Here is a 23639-nt window from a genome sequence, read left to right as displayed (position 1 = left end):
GCCTTAAGGACAGAGGCAGAAGTTGGCGATGAGGGAGAGAATGTAAGAGACAGTAGGGGGAGAGGCATTACCTGCATCAAAAGAACCATACTGAGATATTCTCAGTGACTGTGACTAAAAATGACTAGAGGATTTTTTTTAAAAGATTTTATTTATTTATTTGACAGAGAGAGACACAGCGAGAGAGGGAGCACAAGTAGGGGGAGTGGGAGAGGGAGAAGCAGTCTTCCCGCCGAGCGGGGAGCCCGATGCGGGGCTTGATCCCAGGACCCTGGGATCATGACCTGAGCCGAAGGCAGATGCTTAACGATTGAGCCACCCAGGCGCCCCTAGAGGATTTTTGTTGTAAAATTGTGATCAGTAAAGTCATGGGATCCACCCTAAATTTTATCCAAGGAGCAGGCTCACCCCACAGAGATTTGAACTGGCAATGGAAGGTATTTTATAGTACTTGCATTTTATGTGTCCTGTCCTTTCAGTGTTACAGTTACTAATATGTACATAAGTAATTGCTTGGACTTATATAGGGAAAAATGTCTGGAATTGATATCACCAGACTGTTAAAAGCAGAGGGGCATTGGTACTTCATATACATCTGTGCTGTTTAAAATTTTTACAGAGAGCAAGGATTCCTTTTGCAATCGAATTTTTTAAAGATTTATTTATTTCTTTAGAAGTGGGGGAGGGGCTGAGGGAGAGGGAGGGAAAGAATCTCAAGCCGACTTCCCCGCTGAGTGTGGAGATTGACATGGGGCTCTATCCCACAACCCCGAGATCATGACCTGAGCCAGAATCAAGAATTGGATGCTCCACTGACTGAGCCACCCAGGCGCCCTGAATTTTTAAAAATTTAATGCATGGAATTTAGTTATAATTTTTTAGCTAGGAGTGTGTGTAGTTTGTATGGACAAGAACAAGAAAAGGGTCTGACAAATTCCAAACTGTTTACAGTGGGTATTCCTGGAAAGCATGATTGTAGAGCTGAGTAACTTTTCCATTTAACTTTATATATTTCTGTACTCTTTGAAAATAAGTTTTATATAGATTGGTTACTTGTATAGTTTGTAAATAAACATTTAAAACCTTTGGCTTATTTCTTGTTCTTGAGGTACAGTTTGACTCAACTTCACAGTGAAAGCTCCGTGGCAGGACTTCATTAATTTCCTTTTCTTATATATGTTGTAGTGTTTCCGGGTTGGCATTTAGGAACCACCCTGACTGATAGCATCAAGCATGATGGTGATGTGATTGACAGGAAGGAGTCAACAGATGTTAAAGGATGTAAGATTTCCGTAATGGCAAAAGAAGTTAGAACTTCTGATAGCAGTAACACAAAGCAGAAGACAACATAGCACGCTCATAAGTAAGTCCCCAAGTGCCCACCAAGATGGAAAGCAGCTGCTGAAACCAAACACATAGAGGAAGGATTCTTGGGGCTATGAAAAGCACCCTGGTGCTATCCCTGAACTATATAATACAGATGTGCCAGACTTCATGATTTAATGAGTTGGACCAGGTAGACCAGGTAGTAGGACATTCCAGGTAGAGGATTGTTAACCTAAAATATGCTGAAGATGATAAATGCAAGTAATAACCCTTATAGCAAAATACAGAGAGCAAAGATGCCTAAAACATTAAATAAGGTGATAGAAATTAGAGCATATGCATCCATGATGTCAAACATAAAAGCTATAATCATGATTTTGTATATTTAATGACAGAGAAATGCTCACCTTAAGTAAAATGCAGAATACAAAATTGCTTATGGTCTAACATTTGTAAAAAATCAGGCGTATGCGGAAAAAAAATCCTAAGAAATCTGTAAGAATGTCAACAGTGATTCTTGTGGATTCTGGTCAAGTGATGTGATTGAGAGTAGTTTCATTTTTTTATGTCTGGCTTTGTTTTCTATGTATATATTATTTATAAGGGAAAACTGTTAAAAACTGTTAAATAAACAGTTATGGAGTATAAAATTGCATTTATTATAATTATACTAGGGATATAAATGGCTATGACCCAGACCAGGGATTTAAGCTTAGTTACCATTTCTGTGGATCATATTCTATCTAGTTCCGTGGGTTAAGTCCTTTTGATTGGAGAAAGTTAGGGATTTACTGGAGATCTCAGATAAAGAAATAGAACACATTTAAAAACTGCCTATGTAGCCATTCCATAAAACGTTTTAAATAATTGTAAAATATTTAGGAATACGTTAAGTAGCAGCAAAATTGAATTAAGTATAGGGTTGAAAAGATTTTCCACAAACCATAGACAAATTATGTTTAAGCAGTGTGCCATAAAATGTTTTCAACTAAAACATTTTATTTTTATTTATTTTTAAAAAGATTTTATTTATTTATTAGTCAGAGAGAGAGACACACAGAGTGCGCATGAGCAGGGGGAGCGGCAGGCAGAGAGAGAGGGGGAAGCAGGCTTCCCACGGAGCAGGGAGCCTGATGATGTGGGGCTTGATTCCAGGACCCCGGGATCATGACCTGAGCCGAAGGCACACGCTTAACCGACTGAGCCACCCAGGCATCCCTCAACTAGGACATTTTAATTCTAATTTGAAAATTTGATTGATAAGTTAGGTTTTTCTCTTCATTGTATCTAAAGACACAATTTAAATTAATCTTTACCACTAATTTGCTTCTTGGTGGAAAGAAAACACAATTTACCCCTGAACAGTTAGACCTGGTTTTTAAAAAAAATAAATGCTAGTACTTATTTTTGGTAGCTTCACATTTTCTCTGTATTAGGAAAATTGGGGATGATTAGTAACCAGAAAGAATTTTATGCTGAAAACAAACAGATATGTAAACTGATGAAAAAGATGAATGGGTAGAGAATTTCAAATTACCCAAAGAGACTTCCATCAAAAGTTTTCTTTTTTTAAAAATTTTTATTTATTTATTTATTATTATTTTGAAAGATTTTATTTATTTATTTGACAGAGAGAGACACAGCGAGAGAGGGAACACAGCGGGGGCAGTGGGAGAGGGAGAAGCAGGCTTCCCACTGAGCAGGGAGCCCCATGCAGGGCTCAATGCCAGGACCCCGGGATCATTCCCTGAGCCGAAGGCAGACGCCTAACGACTGAGCCACCCAGGCACCCCTCTTTTTTTTTTTTTTTTAAACAGGGTGATTGAGGTACAATTCATATACCATAAAGTTTAAAGTGAAATTCAGTGGTTTTTAAGTATTTGCAGAGTTGTGCAACCATCACCATAATCTAATTTTATAATATCTCATCATCTCTGAAAGAACAAACACCTCCCCCTACCGCCCATTAGCAGACATTCCTCATCTTCCTCAGCCCCTGGCAACCACTAATTTACTTTCAGTCTCTCTAAATTTTCATGTTCCAGAATTTAAAGATGGGAATCATACAACATGCAGTCCTCTGTGATTGGCCTCATTCACATTGCATAATGTTTTCAAAGTTCATCCATGCTGTATCAGTACTTCATTCCTTTTTATTGCTGAGTTATATTCTGTTGTGTGAATATACTACAGTTTATTTATCCCTTCATCAGTTGATATACATTTGGGTTGTTTCCCTTTTTGGATATCATGAATATTTCTGCTATGAACATTCACTTATAAGTTTTTGTGTGTGAACCATTGTTTTCAGTTATCTTGGGTATATCTAGGAGTAGAAATGCTTGGTCCTATGGTAACTTTATGTGTAACATTTTGAGCAACTGCCAAATTGTTCCATCGTGGTGGTATCATTTTTTAATCCCACCAGCTATATATGAGAACTCCAATTTCTCCACATCCTCACCGAACTTGTTATTGACTGTCTTTTTTATTTTAGCCATCCTAGCAGATATGAGGTCATATCTCACATGGTTTGTTTACTTATTTATTTAAAATATTTTATTTATTTGACAGAGAGAGAGAGTACAAACAGGGGGAGTGGTAGAGGGAGGGGAGAAGCAGCCTCCCTGCAGAGCAGGGAGCCCGATGCGGGACTCGATCCCAGGACCCTGGGATCAGGGCCTCAGCCAAAGGCAGACGCTTAACCAACTGAGCCACCCAGGCACCCCATTTTTTCACTTTCTTGATGGTGTCCTCTGAGCACAAACATTTTTAATTTTGAAATCGAATGTATTTTTCTTTTGTCACTTGTGCTTTTGGTTTCATATCTAAGAGTTTTAAAGTGTTAGCTATTATGTTGAGCTATGATACAATTCTGAGTTAATTTCTGTATGTGTTATGAGATAGGGGTCAACTTCATTCTCTTGCATGTGAATATCCCATTGCCCCAGCTTCATTTGTTGGAAAGGCTATTCTTTCCCCCATTGAACGGTTTTGGCATCCTTGTTGAAAACCAGTTGGCCACAAATGTAAAGGTTTATTTCTGGGCTCTTAGTTTGAGTCCATCGATCTGTGTGTTTTTCTTTATGCCAGTACCACACTATCTTGGTTACTGTAGCTTTGTGGTAATTTTTAAAATTGTGAGCCCTCTTTTTTCTTTTCAGTCTTTGTAGAATTCTACTTCAAACATTTAACAGATTATTTGAATATTTTGTTGCAGATTATTTGAATATTTTGTTGTATGAGAAAACTATAAATCAAGTTGCTTTTTATTTGCATATGACTTCTGATTGATGTTTTTGTTTTCTCTTGAGCAGGGGCCTTATGAGAAAATAAGTTTTCTGGGCTAGATATTACCACCTACACATGTCTAAAACAATTAAGATATAAATTGAAACAGAAGGAATATAATAGTTGAAGATGTGGTTTTGCTAAAAATGTACTGTACTGTGTTCGTTCTTTCTTTTTTTTGGTTTGTTTTGCTGCAAGGGGTGGGGGAGGTAGAGAAGCACTATGAAAATAGTTAAGGACTTGGGCTCTGGCGTCAGATAGTATTAAGTTAGAAGAATCTTGCCTCACCGCTTATTAACTGTGTGACTGTGCACAAATTACTAATTATTTTAATGCTACTTTATGAATAGTGAATATTAGATGTGGCTATGTGTATAAAATAGTTATATAATATATACAAATAGTTACATAATTACTTGTCTCAAAATAATTTTTAAAAAGTGTTTGCCAACAGAGCATTGATTAAATCTGGAGATGTCAAATATTTTGTATTTGTAGCACAATTTTTTGCTTTCCCCTTCATTTTTTATTTATATTTTTTATTAAGATGTAATTCATATGTCACAAAACTCACCCTTCTAAAGTGTATAATTCAGTGCTTTTAAGCTTATTTACAAAGTTGTGTGATCATCTCCACAATCTAATTCAAGAACATCATCCCCAAGAGAAACTCATATCCATTAGCCATCACACTTCATTCCCTCTCCCCACTCCTGGCAACCACTAATCTACTTTCTGTCTCTATGGATTTGCTTCTGGACATTTCATATAAGTGGAATTATATCCAATATGTGACCTTTTGTATCAGGCTTCTTTCAGTTAACATAATGTTTTCAAGTGTTACCCATGCTATAGCAGGTATTAGTACTTCATATATTTGTATTGCTGAATAATATTCCCTTGTGTGGAGAAGCCCATTTTACTTACCCATTCGTCATTCACATGGACATTTGGCTTGTTTTGACTCACTGGCTATTATGAGTATTGCTGCAACAAACATCCATGTACAGGTTTTTGTGTGAACATGTGTTTTTAGTTCTTTTGGGTATATACTTAGGTGGCATTGCTGGATCATAGAGTGACTCTGTGTTTTAACTCTTTGAGGAACTGCCAAACTTGTTTTCCAAAGGGACTGTACCATTTTACATTCCTACCAGCAATGTGTGAGGTAATAGAACACTTTTGAATATAAACATATATTTTTTCCAGCTTTATTGAGGTATGATTGATGAATAAATATTATATATATTTAAGGTATACAATAAGATGTTTTGATATATATATATATATATATATATACACATTGTGAAATTATTACCACAGCCAAGCTAATCAACATATCCATCCACTCACATAGTTACTTTTTGTGGTAAGAACAAAAGAGTTTAAGATCTCTTTTAGCAAATTGTAGGTATACAATAAATTATTATTATTTTTAAAGATTTTATCTATTCATTTGAGAGAGTGAGAATGAGAGAGAGAGAGAGCACATGAGATGGGGAGGGTCAGAGGGAGAAGCAGACTCCCCGCTGAGCAGGGAGCCCGATGGGGGGACTCGATCCCAGGACTCCAGGATCATGACCTGAGCCAAAGGCAGTCGCTTAACCAACTGAGCCACCCAGGCGCCCTACAGTAAATTATTATTAACTACAGTCATCATACTGTACATGAAGTCTCCAGAACTTACTCATCTTATAACTGAATGTCTGTACCCTTGATCAGCCTCCCCCATTTCCCATCTCCTAGCCACTGGCAGCTACCATCCTACCCTCTATTATCATGAGTTCAACTTTTTTAGTTTCCACATGTAAGTGTGATTATGTAGTATTTGTCTTTCTGTATCTGGCTTATTTCACTTAACATAATGTTCTTCAGGTTGATTCATGTCACAAATATCAGGATTTCCTTCTTTTTTCAAAGGCTGAATAATATTCCATTACGTACATATATGTGTGTATAAAATATATACATGTGTATATGTATATATGTAAATATATATATTTCATTGTATATATACGTGTGTGTGTGTGTGTGTGTGTGTGTGTGACATTTTCTTTACCCATTCACCCATCGATGGGCACTTAGGTTGTTTCCATGTCTTGGCTGTTGTGAATAATGCTGCAGTGAACATGGGATTACAGATAGTATTTTCATTTCCTTTGGCTAAGTATCCAGAAGTGGGATTGTTGGATCATATGGTACTTCTGTCTTTAATTTTTGAGGCACCTCCATACTCTTTTCCATAATGACTGTACCAATTTGCATTCTCATCTATTGTGTACAAGGATTCCCTTTTTTCCATATCTTTACCAACACTTGTTACCTTTTGCCTTTTTGGTAACAGCTATTCTAACAGGTATGAGGTGAGATCTCATTATGGTTTTGATTTGCATTTCCCTGATGATTGATGTTGAACACCTTTTTATGTACTTATTGGTCATTTGTTTGTCTTCCTTGGAAATATATATTCTTCTTTGAATATATATTTTTGAAAGAAATTTCAAGGGATTAAGTGGCAAGGGACCTCGAGAGAGCCTTTTGCAATAATGTTCCATATCTTCATCTTAGTCGTAGTTACATGGGTGTATTCACATATATAAATTCACTGAGCAGTGAACTTAAATTAATGACTTACTGTATGTAACTTACAGATCAATAAAAAAGAAAAAAAATCCTTACTTCATTGTACTTTTTTTCATTTTACTATAGACGAGGGTAACTGTTTCAGACCAGCACTGATCTGACAACAACTGATCTTGAGATAAAAGCTTACTAGATACAGAAAATTCCTTCACAGTCTAGTCCAAGTTTTCTTTCTCTCTGCACCTCCTGCACCTTCCCTTCCTCCCCTATTTTGTATATTCTTGGTGCACAAGACTTTTTTATGTATGTAGCATTTACCAATTTTTTTAATTCACTTTTTAAAACTTTTTATTTTAAAATAGTTATAGACTCAAACAAAGTTACAAAAATACCATGTACTCTGAATCCATGTACTACTGACGTACTTTCCCTTGGTAGTGACATATAGCTGTAGGACAATATCAAAAGTAGGAAGTTGACATTCATTAACCAATTTTTAAAATTCCCTGTGCTGCCCAATATGGTAACCACTAGCCACATGTAACTATTTAATTTTTTTTTAAAGATTTTATTTATTTATTTGACAGAGAGAGACACAGCGAGAGAGGGAACACAAGCAGGGGTAGTGGGAGAGGGAGAAGCAGGCTTTCCGCAGAGCAGGGAGCCTGATATGGGGCTTGATCCCAGGACCCTGGGATCATGACCTGAGCCGAAGGCAGACGCTTAATGACTGAGCCACCCAAGAGCCCCGTAACTATTTAATTTAAATTACTTAAAATTTATAAAATTAAAAGTTAATTGCATGGTCTCACTAGCCACATTTCAAGCATTTAATACCCACATGTGATGAACAGTGACCATATGGACAGCACAGATATAGAATATTTCCTCTGCACAAAGTTCTTTTAGATAGCCTTGATACAGACAGTGTTCTTCTTGAGGGAAGACTTGCCTTTTTCATCTTTATATCCGTAATTCCTAGGCAGTGTGGGCACTCAGTCCACACCTGAATGATTGGGTCTAGTCCTACCCTCTTGTTTTACATGTGAAGAAACTTGGGCCCTAAGTTGTGATAAATAAAATGATACCTAGCTTTTGAGTAGCACATCTAGAATGAGAGCTCATTTTCCTAGTTCCAGGTTCACTGTTCTTCCCATGTGGACTCATTGGTTTGTAAACTCATTGATTTGTATCAGTTTTAGAGGAACAGTATTAAAATAATGCACTTCTCAAACTTTACGGTGCAGAAAAATCAACTAGGAAGCTTGCTAGAACATCATATTTCTGGGCTTGTCCTTCCTAAGATTCCGATTCAGTAGTTCTGGGGTGAGGCATAGGAATCTATATTTTAAACATATGCTTAGTCAGTACTGTGTGTTAGTAACAAAAGGATACTTCAGAAGAGAGAGCAAAAGAACAGAGAGCCTAGAAATGGAACTGCATTAATATGGACATTTGATTTTTAACAAAGGTACCAGTGAAGAGAGGAAATCTTTTCAACAAATGATGTTGGAACAACTATCCATATGGAAGAAAAAATGAACTTTAACCCCTACCTCCTGCCTTACATAATATGGATCATTGTTCTAAATGTGACAGTATCATAAACCTTGTAGAAGCAACTGTAGGAGAATATCTTGGGGATGAGTAAAGGTTTCTTGGACAGGCCATAAAAGGAATCATCATAAATTAAAAATTGGTAAGTTTTACGTCATCAAGAGCTTTTGCTTACCAAAAGACACAATTAAGAAAATGCATAGGTAGATCACATAATGGAAGAAAATATTTGCAAAATATATTTCAGACAGAGGACAGGTATCCAGAAGATACAAGAAGTCAGAATATATGAAGATTTTTCTTTTTTTTTTTTTAAGATTTTATTTATTTGAGAGAGAGAGAGAGACAGTGACAGAGACAGCACAAGCAAAGGAGGAGAGGGAGAAACAGGCTCCTACCAAGCAGGGAGCCTGATGTGGGGCTCGATCCCAGGACTCTGGGATCATGACCTGAGCTGAAGGCAGACACTTAACTGACTGAGCCACCCAGGTGCCCCTATGAGGATTTTTCTATTAAGTCAATAATAAAAGGATAAACAGCCCAATTAAAAGACTGGCAAAAAGATAATGAGCAGACAAAATAAGATCTACAAATGGTTTTAATATGTACATAAAAAGTACTCTATTATCAGTCATCCAGGAAATGAAAATTAAACTATAATGAGATTCCACTGTATAACCCCTAGAATGGTTGAAATGAATAGGCAGACAAAACCCAATGTTGGAAGGATATGGAGCAACCAGAACTCTTACATTTTGGGTGAAGTGCAAAATAGTACTGTTACTCTGGAGAAAGTATGACAAATGTTCTCCTAGAAGTCTTGTTTGTGGATATACTTGTTTATTTCTCTCGGATAGATACTTAGCAGTATCTACCTAGCAGTAGAACTGCAGGGTGTATAATAAGCATTTCCACTCCTAGATATTTACTCAACAGAAAGAAAGACTATATCCATGAAAAATGTTACAGAAGAATGTTCATGGATAGCAGCTTTATTCATAGTAGCCAGAACACAGGAACAGGCCAGGTGTTTGTTCATCAACACCTGAGCTATAAACTCCCACACAGTTATACAGTGTACTCAGCAATAAAAAGGAATAAACTACTGGGTGAATTTCAGAAACATTATGCTGGGTGAAAGCTTGACACAACAGAGTTCTCAGTTAATGCATTATGAAGTTCAGTGGTGAAAAAAATGAGAACACTGGTTGCCTCTGTGGGAGTAGGGGAAGATATTGATTAGAAAAGGTCATGAGAACTTTCTCTGGTCATAATAATGATCTGTACCGTGATAGGGGTTGGGTCACACAGGTGTGTGCATTGGTCATAACTCACTGAATGTTACACTTAAGATTTGTGCATTTTACTATAATGTAAGTTTTACGGTGAGGGTCAAAAACAGTTTTAAAGTTATGATTTTGATGCCAGTGATCTCAAAACCATCAAAACCACACTTTGAGAACCATTGGATTTGACTTATTTCAGAAATAATTCTTTCTTACCATGAAAAATAGTAATTCATAGGTTACTAATGTAACATTGTGAAAATTTGCCTTAAAAATTCATGGCACTTTAAATATTTTAAAAGGTATATTTGTAAAAGTAACATTTCCTTATTAGCAGGTTAATGAATCAGTGGACAAGGATTTATGACAATATTATATAGTTTATTATTTTGATAGGTGTTCTTTTTTAATGTGAGGAATGCAATTTTAATATCAGGAGTGGCATATGGAAACAATTGTGCATTGATGTAATTGAATTGGTTAAAATGTGGTTTGAGATGGATATTTATAGTGACATTTGGTAAACTGGATGATATATCTCTTTCAGTTAAACCCCTGCCTCTCACCCCCACCCCCATGCAATGAATAGGTTTACTTATGTGATAAGCCTCTAGCATCATTTCCTTTAAGATTCTAAATGTTTAGAAGATTGGAACTTTTACTTCAAGTATCTTAATTGGAATATGAATCTGCAAACTTTCAAAAGTGCTCCAGAGGAACAACGGGAACTGTGACATTAATGACCAAATGCTGACTCATGGATACACGAGAAATCTGACCTTATGGGTTTATAGGTGAAATTATATGTTCAGCTGTCTTGCTGTATCCCAAATAATCTCTCCTACAATAGGCTATCAGTCAAATGCCTGAAATTCCACCAACTAAAGTTACCTGCTTGCCTTTCTAAATTTTCCTGATAAGAATCCCCTGGGGGCATCATTAAATTTCAGACTCCTCCCTTAAAGATTGGAATTCCTCCATCAGAGACTGATTCAGTGGGTCAGGGATGGGCGGACAATGTGTAGTTTTTAACTAGTACCTTGTTGAAAAAACAGATTCCTGGGCTCTACCTGGGCTTCTCCTTTGTCTGGGAAGAAGCCCCCAAGTCGACATGTTTTAGAGCATACACGATGCACAGGCCTGAAAGCTGTCTTCTAGTGTCACTGCCCTCGTGGGGGGGGGGGGGACACCCTTGAGTAAGTTCTCAGTCACTATCACAAGAGAGGAGAGGGAAGTAGGAGATTGAGGGAAGATAATTTTAGAATTGAGGGCAGATCTTGGTGTAGGTGGAGTAGGTGGAGGAAAGTAAGAACTTGAGGGACAGTGAACAGCATGTCAGAGACAAAGGAGAGAATCTCCTGGGAACCATCCAATGGCTGTAATCCTTGCTACCATTTTTTTGGGGGGGGTGGGCGTTGGGGACATGGGCAACCCATTGGAGAGTGACTTTTTAAAGCAACTACACTCATCAGCTTTCAAGTGGTAGGGAGAATTCAAGGTCATTCTGTATGCCACTAAAAATCTGCCTACATGCCAGAGGTTGCCAATTGTTTTACATGCTGCTAATGGAAACCTAGGAACTATAAACATTTATTGATTTTTCTCTTGTACAGTGAGAAGAAAACATAACTTATAGACCATCTTCTGGCAGAAGATGATAGATTTGGATCAGAAACGGGAGGCGTTGGAAGCCAGGCATCAAAAGTGAAGAAATTTTGCAAGCCCTTGGGTGAGAAAGGTGACAGGGATTTATTTATTGACTCACCTGTCCCACTTTGTCGTTATGTGGTTATCTCATTGTGAGTGTGTTGCTTTGAGGCTGATGTGTGCCATCCCCGATGTTAGGGAGAAGGTGGAGTCAGCTGCTGGAAATGGGTCTTGAGTGCACATTTCTCTGCAGGCTGCTTCGGCCAGTACTTCCTGTCATTACCTTGTCAGCATTCACTTCTGCTTACTTCCCTGGACCCTTCCTCCCCCTTTCCAGGGCTAGAGCCAAACCTGAAATACTGCCATTATTATTCATGGCTAACATTGGTTGAATTCTTTTTGCTCCTAGGCACCGTGCTGCTGTGTTCCTGCTGCATTTTTCATTCCTTTCTCAAAATAACCCAGTGGTCTAGATGCTTTGATTATGATCCATTTTGTAGATGAAACATCTGAGATTCCAAGAGGCTATCTAGCTTGCCCAGGACCTCACGGCTAGGAAATGGCAGAACCAGATTTTAAACTCATGCTTTCCTTCCTTCTTTCCTTCCTTCCTTCCTTCTTTCCTTCCTTCCTTCCTTCCTTCTTTCCTTCCTTCCTTCCTTCCTTCCTTCCTTCCTTCCTTCCTTCCTTCCTTCCTTCCTTCCATCCTTCCTTCCTTCCCTGTCTCCCTCCCTTGCTTCCCCCCTTCCCCCCTCCCCTCTCCTCCCCTCCCCTTAGAGCACATGGGAGCACCATACTGGGAGGCAGAGGGGCAGAGAGAGAGGGAGAGAGAGAATCCCAAGCAGGCCCCTCGCCTAGCACTGGGCCCATGTGGGCTTCATCTCACGATCCTGAGATCATGGCCTGAGCCAAAATCAAGAGTTGGACGCTTAACCACCCAGGCGCCCCTAAACTCATGGCTTTCTGACTTCCGATTCTACACTCAGAAAATGGGAAACTGCACTTGTACCTCCTCCAGTGTACCAGAACAGGTATCCCAACTGGATAGCTGCTTTTGAAAGGCTGTCAGTCCCTGAGACTTAAAAAGCATTAAGGTTTTCATTAGGAAATTTTTGAAAATCAGAGAAGGGAAAGAAAGCATGCATAATATTGCTGGCCTTACATAACTATGACTAGTATCTTCATGTATTTGCTTTCAGGCTTTTTTTGGCATATGAATATATTTCCTTATAGTATGTATATTCTTTAGTATCTTGATATTTTAAATATAAGTAGAATTTTCATGCTCCTCTCCAGATTTTAATGACTCTTGAGTGATAACGTACGACTTCTAGCAGTTTGGGAGAAGGCTAGCAAATGAGTGAATGAGTTGAGTGAGTGGTTGCTTCTGTGTATGGAATATTACATGTTTGTACGCTTGTCACTTTTGTTTTTTCTGTGTTCAGAGAGGATGACCATTGTCTTCGTTTAAATTTTGTAGAACATTTCAAACAGTACCATGAACAAAGAACATACTCTCCCAAGTCAAGTATGTTTTACCTGTCTTTCCAGGTCTTGCTCAAATCCACACTGCCTTTAAGCCTTTCTAGATTTCCAAGCCCATACTGATCTTGCCCTAGTCTAGTCTTCTCCAGCACTTTCTGGCTGTACCTCACATTTGACATTCACCATGCTCTCCCTCTGCTAGTTACAATGTTTTTTGTCTTGTTTTCTTATACCTTTCTTAAAGGAAAGGATATCCACGACAGCTAAGCCAGTGTTTTTACATGATGTCACTTTTGTTTTTTAGCATTTTGGTTTTCAAACCAAATTGCTATTAATTAATCAGTGTCTCTAACATACTAACTTTAAACTTTCTGGTGTGTCTTTCTATGCCTTGTAGGTTCCTATCACTGTAATCATGCCAGAAATGACAGAGAATGAGACTCCTACCAAAAAACAGCACAGGTATGTAGCCCTGGTCCAAAAATAATTTAATTTGGGCAGATAAGCAGAATTAGTCCCTACTTTGCTAAATAGGTAGTCCTCAGGGAACTTTCATTTCAGTGGTTGGAAAACCATTACTCTTCAGAAATATGTGTGGATAAATAAATACAGATGTACAGAAAGGAGTATAGAGTTAAAATTTACCTGTCCTCCTTATTTTATTAATAATGTAACGAGTAAATGATAATCAGTAATTAAAATTGTATAATACTAAATCTATGTTAAATGTTTACTTTCTCCTGAAATTTTTACTTGTGCACAGTATTAACAGTCTTTGTAGATCGTAAGTTGATTTAGGCTGAAGTCAATTTGAATAGATATTTTGTAAAATTACAATTTTGTGACATTACAATATGCACATCAGTACAGTTATTACTTCTGGTTCTTTGTATAAGCCTCCTTCTGAATTTCTAGAACTTTGGGCAGTGTTTCTGCTTAGAATTGCATGCCCGGTGCTTTCATTAATATTAAAATCCCCATTCTCTTTCCTTACCAAATAACTATTAGAGAATGCTAATGTTTGTACATAAATGGGAAAATCAGTGGTTTTAGGAGATTACCTTTTAGGTACACAAATGCAAAAGATGGCTCAAATGCCAATTGTCTGTGCATGGGTGCTGGTGGCTGCCGTGCTTTTCACCCTGGGGATTCGAAGTTTCCTCTCTCCTGTTGCTGGTATCCCTCACTGGTGTTCACAACACTGCTTCCTGGGCACCGGGGCAAACATCAGAAGTCACCTACTCGGCATATCACTTTGAGAATTGGCTAGCTCTTTAATTACATTTTTCAAATAGTTAAGGTTTTTTCAGTGGTTGATTTACTTCCTAGCCAATGACTTCTGGGTATGGAAGAATAGAATTGTAGTTATTTCTAGAAATTGTAGATGCTAAATTTATACTGATGTATCTGCAGTTAGGTTTTCATACCATAATATATATTAAGAAAATGTTTTTTCAGATGGTTTCTTGCTGATACAACAAATATAAATTCATAAAATTTATTTTTATAGTTCTCAAAATATAAAGTGGTAAGAATGTTTTCCCATTATTTTCATGTTCCTGTTATCTGCACTTTTTGTTTCAGAAAGAAAAACCGGGAGACACATAATGCAGGTTAGAAACAACAATTTCAATTTTACTTGTTAGCACTTTTTGCATTCAAAATGAAATTATACTGTAGTTGATTGTAAGTTATGTTATAAGCATAGCATCATTATTCATTATGTTTTAGGGAAGTGTTCCTTATTACTTTTTAAAATATTTTATTTCTTGGAGAGAGAGAGAGAGAGCATGAGTGAGGGGGAGGGGCAGAGGGAGAAGCAGACTCCCTGATGAGCAGGGAGCCCTATATGGGGCTCAATCCCAAGACCCCAAGATAATGACCTGAGCTGAAGGCAGATGCTCAACTTAACTGAGCCACCCAGGCACCTCTGTTCCTTACTTTTTTGTTCCTTTTTTGTTTAATTGACAAAACGCCCCTCGAGTCTCATGACGATGGTTTGCTTGTCATCTTCTGATTTATTGTCTGTTTAGATAATTTAAGGATTAATATGTCCCTGAACTAGTGGTTTAAGTGATTTCACTCACTGAGGAAGTCCAGCTCTACCTCTCCCAAATGGAATAAAGAGTATGTGTCTTTGCAGAAATTCCAGAGGGGACTGGCTACCTAGAGGAGTAGGGAAGAGATGAGCAGCAGGCTGCAGATCTTAAAGGTCCTTGAAATGTGAATAGCTTAAATGAAGCTGTGGAGTCCTCAATTATAGGAAAATTATGTAGAAAATACATATATCAAATTTCTAGGCCAAAGTTGGATAAACATTTTTAGAAGGAATTGTGTGTACTTTTACAATTTGGTACATTTTATAACATTTTATTTTTCAGGGACTACAGTCCAGATCTCAAACAAAATATTTTAAAAGTTATTATCTATTACTCTATAAACGATATCTTCCCTTCCTTAAGGAAAGGACACTGGGGGAATTTTTGTCTATGGAAAGAGGTGGTGAACACTGGTGGAATATTGCTGCTCTCCAAAATGGGAATTTCCTGCCTTTGAATTCCCCTTTATCACTGTGGGTGAAGAGTCTTAATGTTGTTGGGTTTTTTTTTCCACCTCCACCCATTTAAAAATCACTCTTAGATAAGAACAAATACTATTGTTAGAGAATTCAGAAGAAACATGAGTTATACTTTATTCCTTTGTGTTCTTTGGCCAAATGAATTAAATCTAATCTTTTTTTGGCCATAGGAACTAAATATTTTTATTTGAATCAACTTACATGGTGTCATAAATGTGTCCTGATAGTAATTTATTTTGAGAGAGTAATTAGATGTCATTGAAAAGAAGTCTTTCCTGCCAGACTATGAAGCAAAAAGCCTTTATTCTACAAAACAAGACCTGCTTGTGGTCAATCTGAAAGATCATCCTGTTAGAAGTACTGGAGTCTTGTTAGAAAGGAAGGTTTCAGAAACCTGACAGGAAATAGCCAAGACTAATGTTTCTACTTACAGTGTCTTGTTGAAATTATTTAGATCATCTTATACCCTCTTGACCCTTCCATATGATCTTTATAATAAAGTTGTAGCATGTAAGTCTGGAATATTTCTCAGTTAATTTGATTGAGATATTGTCAGTTGCACAATTTCTTAGATGGGAGAAGTCCTATGTGGCCAAAGTGAATAGACCAGACTCCGTAGAAATTTTAAGTCATAACTAATGGCTGTTCTATTCGAAAAATGCCTTCTAGACATCCTAAGAGGTGTTTTAAGGTTCTGTAATCTAAGTAGGTTCTCATTTGCCCATATGAAAAGGCAGCTGTTTAGTAACTTAGCTTGTTAGTGGGTTCTTAAATTTTAGTTATCACTAAAATCTCTAGTAATTACTTGAAACCATAATAATGGCCTTAACAGTGATGTAATGTTAGCAACTTCTGTTTATAATTTGAATTTGATTATTATAGATCACATTTTAAAAATGTTAATAAGAGTATTACTTAGATCAGTTCCTATAATACTAGACTTAAAATACGACATTCTTAGAAATCTAATTGTAGTTCTTTGTCTTCAGTAGATACTGTTTGATAAAATTTTGTTAGGGATTTCTTTACCTAAAATTTCTTTACCCAGGGAGAATAACAGACTTTGGCAGTGGTACCATAAGGTTTGATAAATGGATTTCCCCCCTATCTAGTGGAGAGGCATAGGAAGAAGAAAATCAACGCCGGAATAAACAGAATAGGAGAGCTGATCCCGTGCTCCCCTGCCCTGAAGCAGGTAAGACGCCCACTCCTGTTTCCATTCGTCACTTGTGAACAGACAATTCCTCGAGTTGTTTCCTTGCTCATGATTATTTTTGTTTCCTGTCGTTTATGGTACATAGTTAATTGCCTCATGGTTTTTCATTTGCTTAATTTCCTATATATCTGTCTTTAGTTTTCCCCATCCTTACAGCAGCCTTCCAGTAGAGCATTCTACATGATCAGATGGACCACATAATTTCCAGATCTTTAAGATCTTGAATTATTCAGTCCCATGATTACATTTTTTTTTATGTGCTATTGCATTTACCAGGCATTTCTTTTATTTTCTGTCAATCATATTTTGTCTTTAAATTCTTACCTAGAATCTTCCAAATATCTCTGCTTTGTTCTCCGTGCCCTGTCAACCTCCAATGGTACATAAATCTCAGCTTATTAAAGGGGACAGTTTTCCTTCACGAAGATAGCTTTTTGTTTCCTCTGATAATGAGGAAAACAAAACAAACTAAAACAAAATGGAAACAATATGAAAGGCATAAAAAAGTTTGAAAAGTAAATTGACATGCTACTTCTAAGTTACAGCTACTGTTAACAAATGTTGTTATGCATATCTTCAGACATTGCTTTATGATTAGATAGATAGATATAGACATCGAGTGCTGTTTTATAACCTGCCTTGTCATTTTCACTCATCAGTGTATGGTAGACTTTTAGTTAGGGATACCTTTCCTCATATGATCACCTTTCTTTTTCATGGTTATATAGTGTTTCATTATAATGGGATTTCATAATTTGTGTTAGCCTTTTTTGCTTAATTTTTAATTAAATTAATATATGTGAAAATTAATGTATAAACATAACAAATAGCACTAAAAAGCTTAAAACAACAATATTAGTCTCTGGCCTGCTTGTTTCCCAAGTCCAATACAACAACTTAAGGCATCCATTTTCAACTGTTTCTTCTGGAGTATACCTTTATATATTGAAATAATAAGCTTATATTACTATATCTTAATTTTTCTATTTTAGATTTTATCTATTGACTTATTATTCTTTTCCCTTGTCTTTGCCTTGTCTAATCCTCCCAATGTAATTCTGCCCCAACTTTTGATTAAATTGATATTCAGTTTTTTGTTTTTTAGACTGAAAATATTGTTTATGGTAGGAAGGAGTACTATTATTATGTTTTGTCCTATATGTAACTTTTGTGTTTTTTGGGTTAGTAATTACCTCGTTTTTCACTTGCTTAACTGTTTATATACCTATCTTGTTATTTCTTTATTTAAATTTTTTTAAATTTATTTTTTATTTTTAAGTAAGCTCTATACCCAACATGGGGCTTGAACTCACAACCCTGAGATTAAGAGTCCCGTGCTCTACTGACTGAGCCACCTAGGCACCTCTCTCTGTACCTGTCTTTAACTCTTTCCACACTTTCAACAGTCTCTTTAGAGTTTCTACATAGTCAAGTGTACCACATAATTTCCATTTTCTCTTTTTCCTTTGAGACTTTACTTCTGGAACCTTCTGCCCTTCTTCAGTCTCAATTGATTGGTCTTTTCCAACTCTTCTGTTTTTAATTTCAGCTCTCATACTTTTAATTTTAGAAATCTAATTGTAGTTATTTGTCTTCAATAGATACTGTTTGATAAAATTTTGTTAGGGATTTCTTTACCTAAAATTTCTTTACCCAGGGAGAATAACAGACTTTGGCAGTGGTACCATAAGGTTTGATAAATGGATTTTCGAGAGTCTTTTTCTTATTCTCTTTGTTCTTTTTCATATCACATGTTTGGTTCATGAATACAAATCATGTCATCTCTGAGGATGTTATATAGGTTTTAAAAATTTCTTTTTCTTCTTGTTTTGTTTCTTCTGATTTTCTTTTTTTCCCCTTTGTTTTGATGTTTTGTCTTTCATTTTGGAGACTCTCCTTAAATGTTTAGTGATACTTAGCTGTGTTCTCATATTTGAGAATGAGGCATTAAAAAGCCGATTGAATAGGCTTGACTTTTGGTGCCCTAACTGTTGAGTGATTAGGTGGTAAGCTAGTGTTACTGTTTTTGTAGCACTTCAAAATATCAATGTTGGTAGCTTGTTTAATTTTGGGCATAGTATTAACTTTTATTTTCCAGACAAGAATCCTTCAGCCCCCTAGCTACAAATGGGAAGGCTGGGAAGAGGAGTATAAGGCTGGTTGCCATATTCTGGGAGCTGGGTTGGGGAAAGGGTGCTGGAGAGTCTCAGGTTTTGGGAGGCAGAATTTTACTTTACCTTCCTGTCTTCACTGAGTTGCCTCATCTTGTCCACTTCTGTGCCAGCCATCCCTGAGGCCAAAATTCTCTGTTTCAAATTTCACAGAAAATAAACTTGTCTCCTGCAGTTGGGGCAGGAAGGGGAAGTCATCCAGCTGTGTAGGTTGTATTTGTGTGGGGGAGGGAGTTAATTTTTATTTCTGCCTAAGAAGAGTCTTTCCACCAGTCCCCTCAATTTAACCCCATACCTCACCCCACCTTTTGTGGTAGCTGGAGCTTCCCAGTCCTGAACCTCCCCAGGCTTTCAGAGGGCCAGATCAGTTTGCTTGCTTCTCAAGACCACCTCCCTTGGCAAGATCTGACACTTCAGTTTCTTTTCATTCTCTTCTACGGGATGGTACTTAGTCTTGCATAAGTGTGTTTTTTCATTTGTGTGTGTGTGCGTTTTAATGTACTTTGAGTTTCCTTAACATGATGGCAAATTAAAGGGCAGGAACTATGTTTTGTCTTCTGTTACGTCTTCTGATTGTTTTTCTTTCTCCACATCTCAATGTACAGTAGCTTCTCAGGAAATATTGGTGTTTGCCCAGTAATATCTTACTTTCCTGCTCTTGGCTGTCATTCCTACAAGTTTCTTGGAAAGGAAACCATAGTCATTTCACTTCCTTGGTGTCCTAGAATGTGCAATGAAAGTCAGTATTTGGCTCCCAGAAGCCAAGTAGATTAAGATTTTCTTCACTATTGCTACATGTCCTCAGCCCCATCTGCAGTAGAGAGGCAGTAGATGGGCATTATCAGGTTCTGCCTTTGTCTCAACTCTTGCTTTAAGAAAGGACAGTATTTATTTTTTCTCTGTAAAATGTTTCCTAGATTATATTGGGTCTCTGTTGGGACTCAGTCTAAGAAACCCAGAATTGTAACTTTGTGAACCAAAGCCCTAAATCACTGATTCCTACCTGAAAAGAGCTATCTGATAAAGTACTGGGGATATTTAATAATATACATACTGGAATAGAAATTAAACATTCACGGTAACATTTTTAATAGCTGAAAAATAAAAAAACCAAGTGCCTCTTATACAGCTTAAAAGTTGTCAGTAATGGACTCAAAAATAAAATAAATTCAGCCTTTACAAAGTATAACATAGATATCTAAACTCTATAGGGGAAATATCTCCAAGATATATTTTTAAATAAGAACAATGTAGCATACTATTTATAGTATCCTTCTATCTTTTTTTTGTTTTTTGTTTTTTTTAAAGATAGATAAATAGATCCACGTATCAGCCTAGAATATTTCTGGAAGGATATATAAGTAACTTTATGGCAGTTGCCTCTGGAATAGGGTGTAGAGAACTAAAGCCAAAAGGAATGTCACTTATTGTGTTTTATTTTTAACAGTTGTTCATAGAGTGAAGAATAATATTTAAGTCTAAAATCTTTACATGGCCTTGAAAGCCCTCTCTGGCCTCTTCCTCCTACCACTCTTCCACTATATACTTTACTCTAGTTCCACTCACCTCACCATGGTTCCTCCAATGTGCGAACACCGCCCTGCTTGAGGGCCTTTGCCCTTGCTGATCCTAATACCTGGATGCTCTTCCTCCAGATATCCACGGGGCATACTTCCTTGTCCTTCCTTCTGGTTTTTGCTTTGTCTTACAAGGGGGGCCCTCTCCAACCTCCCCATGCAAAATAGATTATAGTACAGTGTCTTAGTTTGGACTCTTACAAGAAAAATAACGTGGTTTAAACAACAGAAATTTAATTCTCACAGTTCTGGAGGCTGCGAAGTCTAAGCATACGTCAGTTCCTGGTGTATGCTCTTTTCCTGGTTGTGTCCTCACATGACAGACAGTGCGATCACCTCTCTCATGTCTTTTCTTCTAAGGGCACTGATCTCATTCATGAGGGATCTACCCTCATGACCTAATTACCTCCCAAAGGCCCACCTGCAAATACCATCATATGCGGGATCAGGGTTTCAACATGAATTACAGGGGGACAAAAACATATATATATAATGTATATTCCTAAAGGTCAGGAATTTTGTCTGTTTTGTTTATTATATCCCTAGTGCCTAGAACAGAGCCTGACACATAGTAGATGCTCAATAAATACTTAGTAAATGAAAAGTGAACAGTAGAAGCATTTCAATATGGCGCCTGTTTTAATTTTGAAAAGATACATGTCACATATATGTGATAAAACCAAAGCTTTACATTTCTTTCTGCAAGTTCTTACTCTTCAGTGAAACTTTTAAATGGTTAATTCTCTTTGGCAGAGCAAGAATATGATCCTGGACCAAGCCTTTAAATATATAACAGAATTGAAAAGGCAAAATGATGAACTCCTGCTTAATGGAGGAAACAATGAACAAGGTAAAGATTTTAAGATTCTTACTTTTTATTGTTTTTTCAGTGTTCAGGTCTTTGTGTCACAGGACAACTTACATGAGGATACAGAAGGCTTTTTGGACCAGAAACTTTATTAAGATTGTGCATTCAGTGGGTCTGAAAGAATAGTGTTGCAAAATAAATTCATCTTCGTTTACCTACCCCCCCCACCCCTCTGTGAGCAACTCTAATCTTTCAGGCATACAGAATTTTGATTTTGGACTCTTGTGTACTTCATGTTTGCTTAACTCATGAGACAAATAATGCTGGATCTCTTTTATTCCACTTTGATCTTCCAGCTAGAGGATATAGGGGAGAGTCCTGCTCAGTGTAACTTAAAAATAAAATAAAGATATGCCTGGGCCAAGACTTAACTGTGAATTAACTGAAAAGGTCAAAACATTCCGTTCATAATTGTTTACATTGCATGTAATGTGTGTATCAGACTGCCTGGTCATTTAGTGAAATTTGATTTTTATTATTCATTACCTTTTTAGATAATTACATTGTGAAAAAATTTTAAGTTTTTTATAACAGCTGAAAAGAAAAATACCCCAGACAAATGTAAAGCTCAGAGTAGTAGGCAGTTTGAATTGTTCTTTATTTATGGCTCTCACAACAGCAGAGAAAGAATTTCCTGTGACAACTCAATAGGTCACCCTAAAAGGAGAGGAACAAAGGTAGAATATGCTGAGGTGGGGGCAGTGTTGGGCTGCGTTTATTGTATATCTCGAAGCGTTCTGAAGTCTCTTCGCTTACTTTAAGTTAGATGACAGCTTACCCCCTCACCCAAGGCAGCTGTCTTTTACAATCCAGGCCTTGTTTTATGATGCTGGTAGATAGGTAGTTTCATAATACATGTTTGGTAACCGTTCTGAGGCACCCCACAGTAGGGGTGTTAAGGCTAGAATGATGTGTGGACTTTCTGAGGAGAGCTCCTTTGGTTTCACAGCCTAGAAGCTGAGGCAGTCAAGTTCCCTTAGGGAAAAGGGAACCTGTTAGAAAAATACCAGTTGCCTGGGGCTCAGGAAAAGCTGAGCAGATGGGCCAGGGCTCGAGGCAGCTTAAGTCTGACTACCATCCTTTCTTTGGTTCTTTTTGGTGCATCTGTTCTCTTTTCTTCCCCCAGCAGCTTCCCCACGTACTCACTGTCCACGTGACAGGCTGGGCGGTGGTCTGAGTGGTGGCCTTGGGAGTCAGGCCCACCTGGGCTGAGTCTCCTCTTCACTTCCTCACTCAGTACCCGTGGCTGTTTACCTCACCTCTCCCAGTCTCAGTTTCCTTATCTGAAAATGAAGATAATCCTAGCATGTATGTGGTTGACTTTAGACAAATTTATGCGATTACTCCGAGCCTGTTTCTCACATCTCAAAATATTGATGACAATAGGTAGTTCCCATCTCATGGCTGTTATGAGGATTAAAAGAAATAATGCAGGTACACTGCTTAGAGTAAAGCGGGCATATAGTAAATGTTACCTGTTACTGCGGTCATCATCATTATTATTGTTATTAAATGAGATGATGAATGAAAAGTGCCAGGCATGTAGTAAGTGTGTAGTTAAGTGAGAACAGTCGTCATCATTATTTGGTCCATAATAATTGTCCGTTAGTTTCTGATGTCCCTGGCATGTTGGCATCTTTCTTCTGTGTCTCTTAGTTTAAATGTCTGAGAAGAATAATCTGCTAGTCTCAGCTCATCCTCGTCATAGCAGAACTTTTTATTTCAGGCCCCCTCATAGGGCATTGGCTTTGAAGATTAGCTGCCCTTGGTGGAGGGAGAGGGGGAGAGTATCTACCACTGTGGCAAGACAGGTAGGATGTGTAGGGTCACAGAGCCACAATACCAGCACCCAAGGCTGCCCCAGGCGTAGGATCTGTGGGTGAACTTCTCCCCCTTCGGAAAGAGGAGGGGTGTGACAGTAGTGTATATGCCTTGGCCCTACTGAGGAAAATTCAAGTTCCGTTATTGATGCTTTCTTTGTGCTCTACTACTTTACACATTTTACTTGGGCTCTATTGTTTCAAAGAATAAAATAGAAGGGAGTTTATTTATTT

At 37.5% G+C, this 23639-nt stretch overlaps 1 protein-coding gene across 2 annotated transcripts in view; it reads left to right on the top strand.

The window, feature by feature from the left end:
• USF3 (upstream transcription factor family member 3) overlaps positions 1–23639 on the top strand; it is a 50345-nt gene that overhangs the window by 13637 nt on the left and 13069 nt on the right. Inside the window, exons 2-6 of one of the 2 annotated variants that reach the window (XM_088024534.1) lie at positions 11657–11772; positions 13573–13637; positions 14760–14788; positions 16866–16948; positions 21471–21567. In XM_088024534.1, coding sequence (XP_087880660.1) covers positions 13591–13637; positions 14760–14788; positions 16866–16948; positions 21471–21567 — 256 coding nt within the window. In that variant the 5' untranslated portion in view covers positions 11657–11772; positions 13573–13590. Of the gene's footprint in view, positions 1–11656; positions 11782–13572; positions 13638–14759; positions 14789–16865; positions 16949–21470; positions 21568–23639 lie in introns of both variants that reach the window. The other variant, XM_028110586.2, reaches the window with a different exon arrangement.

This window comes from Eumetopias jubatus, unplaced genomic scaffold, assembly GCF_037043125.1.
Source record: "Eumetopias jubatus isolate StellerSeaLion01/CBP00866 unplaced genomic scaffold, mEumJub1_p1.0 scaffold_1, whole genome shotgun sequence".
NCBI classification, from domain to species: domain Eukaryota; kingdom Metazoa; phylum Chordata; class Mammalia; order Carnivora; family Otariidae; genus Eumetopias; species Eumetopias jubatus.
The sequence above is the reverse complement of the archived record's forward strand: the minus strand, read 5'-3'. Positions and strand labels throughout refer to the sequence as shown.